The 15,286-nt window shown below is 39.1% G+C and overlaps 1 protein-coding gene across 5 annotated transcripts in view; it reads right to left on the reverse strand.

Annotated features, from left to right (window-relative positions):
* USP15 (ubiquitin specific peptidase 15) overlaps positions 1–12,790 on the reverse strand; it is a 65,945-nt gene extending 53,155 nt beyond the window's left edge. For all 5 annotated transcript variants that reach the window (XR_002412616.2, XR_010469522.1, XM_005498013.3 and 2 more), the window contains exon 1: positions 12,580–12,790. Coding sequence is in view for 3 of the 5 variants with exons in the window: in XM_005498013.3 (XP_005498070.1) it covers positions 12,580–12,668 (89 nt within the window). In the remaining 2 variants the exon portion in view is untranslated. The remainder of the gene's footprint in view (positions 1–12,579) is intronic.
* Positions 12,791–15,286: the final 2,496 nt, after the last annotated feature.

Below are 15,286 nucleotides of genomic sequence, written 5' to 3' on the forward strand. Positions count from 1 at the left end.
TCCATTCTACTGCCAAACCTGCCAGCCTTGGCTCCCACTCCATCCCATAGTTTCTACTTACTTGATCTAAATTTGAATGAACTATGAAGCTTTAATAAGAAAAACTATAATTTTACACAGAAGGGAAATTATTACGGAGACAAACTGCCCATCGTTTTAATTAATGTTTAACAAATTACTGCTCCTGTAGAAGCATATTACTTTTCAATTATTTTGTGTTAAATGTCTGATCATACACCAGTAACATAGTGATGAATAGAAAATTTTGATAATTGGACTTAACAGTGCAAGAAAGCACTGTTTCAGATTTTAAATGTTCACCATTACCTATTTCAATACATCATCAAATTTAATTTTCCACATCCAATTAATTTTGCCACCAACCAAATTTTGCTCTGCAATGTCTCTTTACAGTTCTTCCTAACTGAAAAGTTGTAACATTTGTGTTTCCTAACAAAAAGTGCAAAAAACTTAAATAATTTCTCTTAAAATTCAGGAATTTGTACTTACAGACTCAGATAAGAGATTAATATTTCTAGCATAAAAAGTTGAAAGGTCACCTATAAATCACGCAAGTATGTGTGATAATAACTAAAAAGCACAGACAAGTTCCTTCCCTGGAAAAAAAAATGCTGAATGTCAACTAAATTCACATAAAGTTTGAGACTCTCTGAGCAAAGTGTGTCCAGTAGTAAAATGGAGAAAAGCAAAATGAAGAATGAAGAAGCACAAAAAGTTTGAAAGCTACTTAAATTACTTTGTCTTGATACCTTCTCTTTTCCTGTATTCTTCCTTGAATTCACTGAGTAATACTTTGTTAGACTAGTGTATTTTGGACATAGCTGTGAGGAACAATTGAAAAAAGAAGCTAAATGGGTGCAAACCACTATTCTAAGATTGAATTCTGCAACTGTAAAGAAATAAGTTATTATCTGCAAAGCATAATTAAAATGGATTACTTTCAAACAAATAAGATCCTATATGCATTTTCTGCAAGATGCATCATACTGAAAACTAATGAAAAGACTGAAAAGAGAACGTAATGAAATCTGTGTGTAACCAAGGGCAAAGCTTAATACTTTGGTGAATACCAGTTGTAATATGAAGCACTATATATCTAACTCTGCATACTAATTTTTAAATCGAGTGAACCAGGAAGATCACTTTATTAGGATGAGCAAATGGGCCACTGGCAGTTCTCAGGATTTCTTACAGACCACATCATACTCTTAATGACCAAACTTGAAACAGAAATAGTATAGATTTGATAGAGCACTACATGTCTGAGCAGAGACTAGCAAACTACCTGCTGACCACAGGTGATAGCTTAGAAAGTACTGCCTTACTCACTATCCCAAAACTCAGTTCTTAACATCCTTTATAAACAAAGGTAATCAGGATAATTATGTAATTCTGGGTATGAATTTGTTTTCTATTTAGATACAACTGCTTTTAAGTGACTCAGGATCTACCAACATTGTTTAGATTTCTTAATTTAAAGAAGTATGGATGTCTTTCTGCTCAGACAGATATCCTTAAGAGCAAACTCTTAGACCACAATGTTGAGGTGACATGCATTACATGCAAAAGAAAGATTTCATTAATTTATATAGCAAAATAAAATAAAATAAAAAAATAAATAAACAGGTATAGATTTTGAAAAATGTTAACAGACACTGTAGTTGTGAATTCTTACAGTGAAATATGTGTATAGATGTGCACGCATATGCACATGTATATATATATATATACATTTTATACTTATTAGAAATTTCAGTGACCACTCTGCTACTTTTACTTCAAAAGAAACCTGATACAGGTAAGAGAAGTTATTTTGGTTTTTATGGGATACAGTCACAGTAGCTGTAATCTTCCCCCTTTACAAGAACTTGTTCTTAATCAATAGATGTAATACTACTTTTGCAGTAAGATTAGGGAAAATGGAAATTTGCATTCATATGCCATACTCTTCCCTCATTTTTATGCAAGAAGGATATACCATGTTAAAGATTATGCTAAAAGAAAGAAAAAAAAAAATTAATGCAATTACACCACACTCAGCTTAGGGGATAAAACTGCTAAAGCACTTAAAGTACACAGCTAAAATCCAGACTTTTTAGTATTCAGGGAAAAAGTAAAAATCAGAAATTTATAGCCTACAGCTTTTGATATTATGAACACATCCAGCGTAGCATTCGCACCAAGATCAACAAGACTACTCATCTACATAAAACAGAGAAGGCAAACTGTAAAAACGCAACTTATCTTTCCATCAATGTTATAGTATGCATGGTACAATCAAACACCTTAAAACTATGTATTACCTCTGAGGGACATTCAGTAATTTAAGAGGAAAAGACACAGCTCAAGTAAACAGAACTGTATCTGTGAAAACTTTATTTCTTAAGTAAGATTTGATCACTTTTTAGGGGAAGACTATTAAAAACTTGTAGCATGCACCTGAGACCAGATATGCCTCACTGAATCTGTGCTGTCCCAGATACAAAAATAGCCTACCATGCTTTAGTAAAAGAGAGACATAAAATTAATATTGTATGTTAAACTTAGTACAATGTTTTGCTTTCATTTTTGTCACTATTACCTAATACAGGAAAGAGTTCCAAACCAGTCTAATGTTACAGTAGTTTTTTAATCATGGACTTGACTGAGAAAGCTACCGCAGGATACTTCAGTCAAGTTAAAAAATACATCCTATCAATTTTTTTTAAACTATGACGAAGAAATGTTTCCTACTTAACTCTGATGGAATCAAGATTTCACTCAAGCAGGAAACACAAATTTTGCTCTCTCAGATTGTCATCTGTCAATCTAGGGAGCAGGATAACCAACCCATGTTCAGTGGTAAAATGCACCTGGAGGATTTGTAGCAGAGACTGAAGGAGAGAACTACCTCAAATTTCTAGATATGCTGTTTTGAGAGGCAAGCCTTAAAAAAGTAAGAAAATTTTACAAGAAGGTGAACTGATTAACTCCAAGTCAGCAAATGCTTGACATTTATAGGCATTTCAAACAAATCAATTACCTTGAATTGCTTGATGCATATGGTACAACCAGGTTTGATTATAATAAAGTCACTTAGAATCAAGAAGCTGATAAAAGAAATACATAAATATTGGAATAGCCTCAAATCTTTCCCTAAAAGTAAGCAAAAATATGCATGTATGATTTGCTGAAAATTATACTCAAATATGATACTTCAGGTATTAATAATATTGGAAATATTCACACAGTTTAATTACTTTAAGGTGTTTTCACTTTGTTGTATTAAGCATCCTTAAAGAGATCTAAATTTTGTTTGAGAAAGTAGAATAAGAAAACTATAGAAAATGTTCACGAACGTGTTTCCAGTTCACGTTTGGCCTTCTTTAGTTCTCAGTGTTTACTTCTGAGTGGATCTTCAGATCCCTTCTGCTCTCATCTGCTCGCCTGAAGCAGACTGTAATATACAAGGCACAATTTATACTTGAGTCCCCTGAAATGCCAGATATGGAATAAAACATGAAAAAATTGAATGAAGCTGCATCAGGGAAATTCAGATTGGACATAAGGAAAAGATTGTTCCCCAGGGCTGCAGCCACAGCACCAAGCCTGTCAGAGTTCAAGGAGTGTCCGGATGATGCACTCAGTCATATGGTTTAGCTTTAGGTGGTCCTGCCAGGAGCAGGGAGCTGGTCTCAATGATCCTTGTAGGTCCCTCCCAACTTGAGATATTCCATGATTGCATGAAAACCTCATATCCCTCCAGAGCACAAGAGGAGCCTGTATAACCAAGATCTATACTACCTCTGCAGACATGCAACATATCACAATTTGCAGAATATCTTTAGAACATTCCACAACACTGGAATTTGTTCTGATAATTAAGACATGGAAAACCCGTGCAATGATAAGTGGAGCACATAACATATTTTACCAGAATGTATGTTCTCCCTTTGATAGACAATAGGTTTTGCTGTCATAAGGATTCAGTGTTATCACTGCAGAGAATGAAATAAAAGATGAAATTCTGAATCTTGTAAATATAAACAACAACATTCTCCTTCCAGATGACAAAAGGCTTTATTTGAGGTCTGCGGGTCCTCACAGATTGCATTTGCTCATCTTTCAATCATAATTCAGGCTAATGTGAGTCCATTGATCACGCAAAGGGGTTGAAAAATAGTATCAGAATGTTCCTTGATATCTTCTGATACTACACGTAACTTCATTTCATCGAAAAACAATGACAACAGTTGGTCATACCTAGCTCATTCCATACAGAAGCTATTTGCCAATATTATATTCTCATTTTGGCACAACTTTTCATTACATAATTATTTTATTTTAACATTTTATTGGCAAGTATTGACAATTACCAAGCACAATGCATAACATTTCAACCTACTTCCCTCTGTTTTCCTATGCTTAGGTCGTTTTCAAAGCACAGATTACTTTTGACCTTAAACTATTTTTAGTTAGTATTATTTTATTGCAAAAGAATATATTCCTCAAAACTATAAAAAAAATGCGCTATTTTACTTCATTCTCATGGTTAGAAGCAAACAAGCTTTGTTTAGAAATATTGTAAACAAAGATTAAAAAGTTAAAGTCATAGCTATTTTAAACTTGCTTTAGCAGAAAACACTTAACAGACCAAATCTATATTTAGGATGAGTTTAGATCAGGTATTCCACCTTCATACAGCCCCTACAGTCAATACAACTGAGAAAAAAGTTTACTGCAGATGTTATTATTCTTTGGGTCCCATTGAAGGGGATTAAATCGTGATTTTTTTTCTGGCATTTACATTTACTGCTCATTTCTGTGATTATGGGCCCTTAGTCTGGTTCCTGGTTGCATTCTCATCAATTAGTGGATTTAGAGTTCCTTCAATATAATTTACAAATTATAGAGTACTTATTTTATTATCTTTCTCAATATAGGCATACCAGCAACGAGTATTTTGGTTCTTTTACTCCTATACAAAATATTCAAAATATTAAAACACAATGACCAGTTGATAGCCATGCCTTATATCCAAATATATGTTCATATTAGGTCAGTCAATTAAATTTACCAATAAAAGACTGTATCCTTATGAATGACCAAGTGTAGAGCCTTTGGGAAGCCCAAAATGGGATTACTTATAGCCTTTGTACAATAACTTACAAGAACAAAAGAATGAAGCTATTACAACACATGTAAATGCACTTTCATTTCTTAAAGAAAAATTCAAGAAATAATAAGAATCAGTAATAAATGTATACAAGCTTTAAAATTTTGCAGCTGCATGACCACATATGGACATTGTTCACTCAACAAAAGAAAATAATAGTACTAACAGGAAACCTGCTAATTGATTTTGATAATTCTCTCATAGTTTGTAACTTTTTCATGTAATTTAACTTCACCTGTGGTTTACTGCACATTTTGATTTACTAAACCTTATTTACATAGTATAAACATTACAGATGTACAAAGGCATTCATTCTTTACCTTAACACCCAGGTTGAGAGAAAAATATTTCAACAGCATGACTACGATCTTGGTATTTCCCATTGCTGTCAAATGCATTCTGAATGCATTCCTTGGTTATATATGGACAGAATTAAATAACATGTAACCTAGATTTATTTATATTGACTGCAAGGTCAGTCCTTTGACTTCTAAGTCAAAGCAGTTAACTTTAATACACAATAAAGGCACTTCACAGAGAGACACTCATTCCATCACTGTGTACTGCTGGGACATCATATCTTCTGAACACAAGCTATTTCACTTTTAACAGCAAAATTGTGCAAATTGTCCAGAGAGACAGGTGAGGATTTTTTTTACCCTCCTTGCTGTACATGAGTACAGATTAAACAATACTGAGGACAAACTGGAACAACTGTCTTGCTGAAAGCAAATTAGGACTCCTGTTTAAAGACACAGCATCCAATTTTAGTTATTGCACAACTGCAACTATAAAAATAAGAAACATAAGAATGGGTTTGCACCTGTAATTCTACTTTGATTAGGCTAGCCAAAATTCCTTAACTAAGTACACTCATGATTAATAGATGCCTTCAAAATTAAATTCTTTCAGAATTACAAATTCTGGAAAGTTCCAAGATAATGATAATTATTCTACTCTACCACATAGAAACCAAACCATAATTTTATCTAAAATGTGGGTAAATACATAAGAAAAAAAAAAATCAGTTGTCAAACACAGAAAAAAAATATATCATTTATCTCCCATTTTTAAGAAATATTAGTCTAAATATTTCATGTTCCTCTTCAGAAATAAAAGCTTTGTTCAACTATATGCACAGAGATAATTTCAAATCAACTAAGGTAATCAATCCAGTTCTCCCCACAGCTCCCCATGCTCAGTTCCCGCTGAGGCAGTAGCCTAAGTAGCACTTCACACATACCAAGAGGCTGATCAAAAAGCCTAATTCAGCCAAAATTAATGGACTGCATTTTTATTTTAAAATTTCAGTGCGAACATTACAATAATAACCATATAAGTATTTTTTTATACACTTATACATTTTCCATTTAAGGAAAGATTTCACGTTAAAAAATAATCTAATCCTAAATCAATCTTTCACTTCTAATTTTCAGGCAAAAGCCTGACACAAACATGATTTTTCTTTTAACATGCTGTCATGCTGCCTAATCAATTAACAGAAGAAAGTGGCACCTACATATTTCCATTGTAAGTATACTCCCAGAAAAATTTAAAAAGTTGTTGGTGAAATGCTGCACCATTCCACATGCAGTGAGACAAATGATCTGGACAAAGAGATTGAGTGCACTCACAGTAAGTTTGCAAACAACACCAAATTGGGTGGGAGTGTTGATCTTCTGGAGGGTAGGAAGGCCATACAGAGGGATCTAGACTGGCTGGATCGTTGGGCTGAGGCCAATTGTATAAGATTTAACAATGCCAAATGCGGGTCCTGCGCTTGGGTCACAACAACCCCAGGCAGCGCTGCAGGCTCAGGGAAGAGTGTCTGGAAAGTTGCCTGGCAGAGAGGGATCTGGGGGTGTTGATCGACAGCCAGCTGAACATGAGCCAGCAGTGTGCCCAGGTGGCCAAAAAGGCCAACAGCATCCTGGCTTGTATCAGGAATAGTGTGGCCAGCAGGTCTAGAGAAGTGACTGTCCCACTGTACTTGGTGCTGGTGAGGCCCTACCTTGTGTTGTTTTGGGCCCCTCGTCATAAGAAAGACATTGAGGTGCTGGACTGAATTCAGAGAAGGGCAACGAAGCTGGTGAAGGGTCTGGAGCACAAATCTGATGAGGAGCAGCTGAGGGAGATGGGGCTATTTAGCCCGGAGAAAAGGAGGCTGAGGGGAGACCTTATCGCTATCTACAACTACCTGAAAGGAGGTTGCAGCATGGAGGGTGTTGGTCTCTTCTCCCAAAGTAGCAAGTGATACAACAAGAGAAATGGCCTCAAGTTGCACCAGGGGAGATTTAGATTGGGTATCAGTAAACATTTCTTCACCTAAAGGGTTGTCAGGCATTGGAACAGGCTGCCCAGCGAAGTGGTTGAGTCACATCCCTGGAGGTGTTTAAAAGGCGCATAGATGAGGTTCCTACAGACATGGTTTAGTGCCAGAGTTAGGTTATGGTTGGACTCGACAACCTTAAGCGTCTCTTCCAACCAAAATGATTCTATGATTCTGTGATTCTAAATCTAATGTAAAGCTTCAACCACAAGGTTTTAAAGTAAAAAATCATCAACTTAAACCTCATTTGAAAGAAAAAGCAGCCAATTCTCAATTCTATTGTTTGAACACTGACATAGTATTCCTTGTTTCTCAACATATGAAGCCATCAGAAGGGTTTAGGATATTATTATTCCAAATGTTACTGAGGTGTAGGTCCATAATATCACATCATGCTCTAAGTGAAATCAAGTGAAATTTTCCATTAATGTTCAATCTAGATTCTGCTCATGTACTGCACAATGATGGATGATCAAATGTGGAAAACACTAAGAAGACCACAGTGTAAAATGCTATTAAAGCTATGCACTTCAGCATCAAGGCTATCATCAATGACAGGCAATGCAGGGTTTCCAAGTAGGGCTTCATATGCCTTTTCATCAAGATTCCTAAGTTTTCATTGCAACCAGAATTAAAATGCTAGTACATTGTTGGTAGAAAAATTCTTTAAATACGCTTCTGGAAAGGAAGCACTTTAAGGTTGAAGTTTTCATATCTACTGATCATCCATTGGGAAGGATTTTTACCCCACTTAAAATTTTATTTATTATCTTCAGTGATCAAGTTTTACAATTAAACAGCCAATAAAATTCTCACAGTGCAAAAAAGAGTATTTTCTTCACCTTCAAATAAATGCCCTCTACAGATAACAAGAGTACTCCCTCTGGACTCACCAGAACTTCAGAAGTTATATGCATCAGAGACACATCTGAAAGAACACAAAATACTACACTTCTGTAGTTTTCATAATTTGCAAGTCTTAAAAATCAAGAACAGATTAAGAATCTATGTCATCACTCTGTAAAGTGATATCTGGTACCAAAATTCATTTGCTATAAGGGCTAGAAAACAACATCACTCTGGTCTAATCCTGAGCAGCTTCAGTTTACATAGACTGTCTTAAATCTTTATCTGCTTGTCTAAAATCCTTACACTAGAAGACATCTAAGTGTTTCAGCACAGGACTCAACATTCTATCAAAACACACAAAGGCTCTTGAAGCTCTTCTCTGAAAGGCAAGGCTTCTGCCTTCCCAATTAGATGTCGAGATTTTTTAACCTGTTCCAAATGAGCACCTTCTGTGGTATGTGGACTGTATGAATGCTTCCACTAATACATTATTGTATACAGTACATCTTTGTGCTGCTACTCAGTATTCTCTATTCAAACATCTAAAGATTGCATTTGTTCCCTTAGCCACCAAATACACTCCTTGTGATAGTCATTTGTCCACTGTAACTGCCTAATCTTTTCTCAAGTTACTCCTTTTGAAAGTACAAATAACATCTATGTTCTTATCTGCTCACAAATTGCTATTGCAAGAAATAGATGAAAGAAGCACAGTGGGGAAACTCTAGAAGACAGGGAGAGAAAAAGTGGTGAAGCTGATGGCTAAAGCCACCATAATGGCTGTTAGCCATTATAAGCCACTATAAGTGAACCATTTATTGGCAGGTGATACTCAAAGGCGAGAAACGTGGTCTCATATCCTAGACCATGGAGAGCCAACATGTGTAAGCAGTAACAAAGTAAACAGTATGAAATAATTTCTAATGTCACACTTAACTAACTGAGACAACATCTCTGACTAAGACAGTCACAGAAGAACAGGAACTACAGGGAAAGCAGGGCTGGAAGTTGTCTTAAAGACAAGAAACTATACCTCAATATGGGAAGGAAATTACAGAGATATCACACAAGAAATCACACACAAGAACTGACTGTCTTCACCAGGTCTTCAAGAATACTGTTCCAAGATCAATAACTTTCAGTACTAAGAACTGTACCTCAGTGACACTGTAAAAAACAGAAAAGTTGGCAAGGTTCTCAAGAATATCACTGCAGCTCCAAAGGCATTAAATAACATCGCCAAGACCACTTGATCATGCAAATTATACAGTGGCTAAAAAACTGATGAACAGTAACAGCTCTTCAATTTCTGAGCAGATACAGGAAGACACTGATTGAGTTCAAATTTGTCTGCGGCTGTAACAACCAATATTATGTTTCTAAATGAGAGGTTAAAATCTGCACAAACAATAAAAATTCTCATTTGTCAAGTATCAGTAGAATTTCAAAAGGCTGAGTAGTAATCATATCAGATCCCAAAACTGTGAGATATACAACGAAATACAGCACTTATTTTCTTCCAAAACAGAATACCAGGTCTTTCAACCACAGAACCTGATGGTCCTTTGTACAACATTGCAAGAAGAAAGACATATATCATGCAAGTTCTGTGGAATGACAGTGTGTTTTTTCTCCTGAATACACTAACAGCAGTCAACATAATTTAAAACAACTCATAAGGAGGTTCTTACTTGGAAAAGTTTAAATTTTGTGTTAATTTAATGTATGTTTAGGAAAATAAGATAAATGGAGAGATGGAAGAATCCTCAGTCTCTCCTAGTTTACTAATTTATGAACAGACCATCGGGACAAACTAGCCCAAAATCTTGTCCCTGAGGACAGAATAGTCAAAAGATACTAAACTTGTCTGTCCACTGAAACAATACATATTAACCCATACTATGTCCAAGCTACTCTTAAAAACATCCAATGAAACCAACACTACAACTTACTAAATGGCCTGCTCAAATGTTTCCTGATTCTGTCAATTCTTTCACAATACTTAACTCTAAAAACATTGCATTTCAAATCAGTTTCACTTCTTTCTCTCTGCATTGCTCATGAAGAACTAATGAAGAAATTCAATGCCCTCTTTATAGATACTGCAAGACTTGCCTCTCTTTGTCCTATTCTTTATTTCCTTTTTTCTTAAGAGGAAAGCCCCAAAGCTTTATACTCTTTTTATACAGCTTATTGTTCTCTACATTCTAAATTCTGAAGACCATGGGCAAGATTTTCAGTATAAGCCAGTAATTTCAAAAGAACTGTACTTTAACACTCAAACAGAACAGGCTGATTTGGCATTGCTCAAATTTTTTCAACAATATTTACTATTGAGCAAATGAAAATTGCAATTTTGAATCATGACTTAGAGCATGCACTTTATCTGTTCTATTTCCTTACTGATGCCACAAAAGATAAAAAAGCTACTGACAAAACACCTCTCAAAAAGACATTTGGACTAAACATATCCCTTAATTTGTGAAGTTAAATACCTAAAGCTCTAAGTATTAATCCTTTGAACAAACGTGTGTATGCACTTATGTAGCTAGATTTAATAGTTCGTGAGTCAAAGTTAATAGGACTTTGCCATAGCTTATTCAGTCTTAAAACACTTGATGAATATCTGTGTCATAATCACATCTAAATATAATGTTCAGACAACATTCAGAAGCTTTTTCTACTTAACTGATTTTTTCATGTTACAACACTTAATATACTAATAAAAATAAAGCACAGTAAACTTGCTGTTTTAGTCATCATGTAAACTTGTCATACGGTTACTTTCACTTTGAACAATATTAACTGCTAGTGACATTTTTTAGTACTTGGAAAGTACCTAACAGAACCATAACAAAAATTCTCAAAAGATTACAAGGTTGAGCACCCTTTTACTACTGCTGGTCATTATCAACACTACCATGAGAATTGATTTTCTTTTTCTAGTTGCTCATACTTTTTCAATTTAAGTGCAGTCTGTTCGTATGCCAAAACTGAATATATACTCAGCAGTATTTGAATAATGCATCAGAATGCATGCTTCTGACACATGCTGCAGTATCAACACTGTTAAATATAGTCTTTTATAGAACTGGAACAGTGAGTGATGACAGCTGAAATGAGGTGGGCAAGTTCCACTTTTGTGTATTCATACTCAGTTTTCAGTAAGTTAATGCTTCAGCCTTTGTCTCTGGGTGACAGTTTCACACAGGAAGAGATTAAGAGGTTGAGTGGTGGAAGAAGTGTCAGTTCCTTTTTTCTTCCCCCTCTTAAAAAAAACCCTCCCATTTCCTGGCCTCAGAGCCCTGCCGCTACAAAAGCTCGATTACCAAATATATGCTAGAAAGAGGTATTTATTTAACCTAATTCTTTTCAACCATGGATCATTCAGTTGGCGATCTGTATGGCACACTAAGAAATATTTTCGACTGACCCATAAAACGTATATTTTTAAACGTTTATTGTCGAACGGGCATCATCAGGCGCTGTTTGCACCTTGGGGGGCTGTTTCTTAGGCAGTTTTAACACGTTCGCAGTCAAAATAAAATTTAAATTTCAGGCTTATTACTGCCATGGAAGGCCTTCAGGGCATCCCCACCCAGGGTACAGATATAATTTCTGACAACTTGAAAGTGACGCCGGGGCCGTTTCGTCCTTTCAGCCTGGATAATGGAAGAAATGCCCGGGAGCAGAGCGGACACCCCGTCCGCCGCCTCAATCCCCGCTTCAGCACTTCTCCCCGCGCCGTCCAACAAGCCCCCCGCGGCCTCCGGGCCCCTCGCTGGCAGCGGCCGCCATCCGGCTCCGCGCCCCGCCAGTCACGCCGCTCCCTTCCCTCCCGTCCCCTCCCCCGCCGCCCGGCAGGGAGCTGACCTCGGTGCCTGCCCCCGCCGGGCGTCTCCGCGGCGCGGCCCTGCCCTGCCGGCCGCCAGCAGCCCAAGCCAAGGCGGGAGCCGCCGCAACGAGGCGGCCGGTCCCCTCTTGACGGGGCTGAGGGACCCGGGCGGCGGGAAGCGGAGGAAGAGGTGCTGCCCCCTCTCCCTCTGCAGCCCGCCCGCCCCCCTCCCCTCTCCCGGCAGCCCCCTGCGCACGCGGGCGGCCGAGCCGCCCTCAGGAGCTGGGAGGGCTGAGGGAAAGGAGGTCGGTCCCTCCGCCAGCCAAGCGACGCCGGGGACGAAGGGAGCAGTCCGCGCAGATCGGCCCGGGCCCCCCGCCCCTCCCTCACCAGGTGTCGCCCTTGCGGAGGGCGGTTTTCAGCAGCGCCGCGACGTCCGTGCGCTGAGTCTCCAGATCCGCCGCGCCTCCCTCCGCCATCTTCTCCCCCCGGCAGCAGCGGCGGCGGCAGCAGGGGCAGGAGCGGGCCACGCTGCATGCTGGGAGTGACGCCACCGGGAGACGCCCTCGCCCCCCCTCCCTTCCCAGAATCCGCAGGAGGCGGGGGGGGGACGGAGAGGAACCTGGCAAGGCGCCGCAGTGCGGCGCCTCCTCGCGGCCAGGAGGTCTAACGTCACCCCCACTGGTGGAGAAGCAGGGCGCATGCGCACAGAGCCGGCTGGGGTGTGGCGGAGCCGCTTACTCCGCCCTGCGGGGCCTCCAGGTGTGGCTGCAGTTCCGAATGGGGGCGGTGGCGGCGCAGCGTGGAGCCGCAGTGTGTAGCTCGGCCCGGGTCGTGGGGCAGTGCGGTGCTGTGGAGGCGCCTTGCGGGGGACCGCGGTGCCGTCAGCGGTTCATGCGCGCTGGGCTGCCGCGCCGCCGGGGCGACGGCCTCCTGCGCGGGCGGGCGCTGCGGAGTCAGCCAAAGTGGCGGGGTCGGTCCGCCCGAGCCCTGCGCCGCTTGCCGGCGGTGCGCCGTGTACCAGCCTGCAACCCGCACCGGGCGGGAGCGGCTCCTGGGCCCGGCGGCTGCCCGTCAGGGCCCGCGGCATCCCCGGCCGGCCCCGCCTGGGCCGTGTCCTGTGAGGCCGTGGTTTGAAGTGTGTCAGAGGAGATGGTATTTATAGAATAGGGAACCGTCTGCTTCAGTGTCAGCGCTTTAATTTAAGCGTGCGCTTAATTAGAAGCTGTATGCCTTGCTAACAGATGAGTGGTTCAGATTCCCATAATTCATATAATGATACAGTCTGCATTATTGTGTAAATGCTGTTGGGAATTCAAATAGGCTGTGTGACTCACATTAACTTTCCCAGACCTTTGCAGAAACCAACGGATAATTTGTTGCGTTTGTTTTAATCACTCTTATCTGAACTTAGTACAGACAGTGCAACCTGTCCTTTGGCATTTCACCAGAAAAATGAGTCCATGTGTTAGATGACATTAACAGCATTCTCTCTGTCTTCACACTTGTATATAGGTTTCATGAAATAAAAATTGTATAGAACTTTTTTGGCTGGAGGGTGGGAAATGCTGATTACAAATATCTGAAAAGAAGGCTTGTTCTTGTAGATCTAGCTGGTGTATCTCTAATGCATGCAACTGTACATCTAGTCCCCCTTTCTCCATCCAAGTCGTTATAGCATGCTGAATTATATGACTAACACTAGAAATGTATCATAGGCTGCCAGTCATATATTAAATGCTATTAGGAATAATTAGCTATTAGCTAATTAGCACTTACAGGATAATAGTGTGTTGCTTTTGTAAGTGGTGCTAAAGATTGCTCTTTAGATATGCACACACCAAAAAAGAGAATGGAAGTAAGGCTCTTGGTAGTTCAAAGCTAAGTAAATATTTTGCCGGGGTTATCAGTAAAGATGATGACGTTGAAATAAAGGCAAAACTGGCATTTGTGGCTGGAGAGGGAATACAAAAGTCCTACTGAATGTGTAAGTAAAACTCCCAAGACCTCAGAGGGACTGCTGGTGATATTCATAGCTTTTCTAAGAGCTGGAATATGAAATTCCAGGAGGAGGCACAAGCAAGGTCAAGATTAATGTTACAGGAGAGTTATATTGACAGCTGTGATCTAATGGCTACATTTAATGAGAAGAGAGAAAACTGAACTGGACAACAAGAAGAGTGCTTCCAGCCATTTGAAGAATAAATGTCTATATTAGAAACTCAGTGTCTGGAAAGAAGAACTGTAAAACCTTCCCACCTCCCGCACACCAGGTCTTGACAAATAAGGACAGTGTTGTAAACCTTGAAAGTTATCTGTGTGCCAAACTTAAATTTTTACAAGATAGATATTTTCATGGAAATTTGAGAGACAATCTTTCTTGATATACCATACAGGTAAACAGCTTCATTGTTCTGCAATCTGTAGTAGCAAGATCAACTGTTTGCTTTGCCAAAAAGTTCACCTGGAGCTACCTGTGCTTCTGCTTTTTGAGTTGCATAACTGCTCTCCTATTCCTGAATTCAGTCTATTCGTGGTACAGAAAGGGAAACTAGACAGATATTATGTGCTACAAATACTAGACAGAAAAGCATATAACATGCCATCTGAAGCAGAGCTTTATTTAAGAATTGCAAAGGAGAGAGAAGAGTAACTTAAGTGTGTTTCTGTGATTGTCAGTGCTTCACAAGAAGCCATTGTGTCCTTCATATTAGAACAGCATTCTAAGCTTGAGAAAAACTTTTCCCTACACAAAATTATTTAAAAATGCCAGTTGGTGTTAAATCTGTATTTTTAGAAAAACCTTCTGAGCTAGCAAGGAATTGTTTCCAAGTACTGCTGACCTAGACAGTGCCTGAGGATTTTCAGATTTTAAACTACCTGGTAAAAAGAAACAGCACTGGCCTACGTTCTCTGATGAAAAACAAGCATTTGTAATATGGATTTATATCTTGCTGCTTTTGATATAACTGAATGCAAGATATTGTAAAGCTAGCTGAGGCAGTAGGCTTTCCAGTAATCTTTGGGCTTCCATTCTTACCTCATTGCTATCGGATGAATTTTTATAAACATGTTTTTTGTGGTTCTAAACATTGAT

The sequence above is a fragment of the Columba livia genome, chromosome 1 (assembly GCF_036013475.1).
Source record: "Columba livia isolate bColLiv1 breed racing homer chromosome 1, bColLiv1.pat.W.v2, whole genome shotgun sequence".
NCBI classification, from domain to species: Eukaryota; Metazoa; Chordata; class Aves; order Columbiformes; family Columbidae; genus Columba; species Columba livia.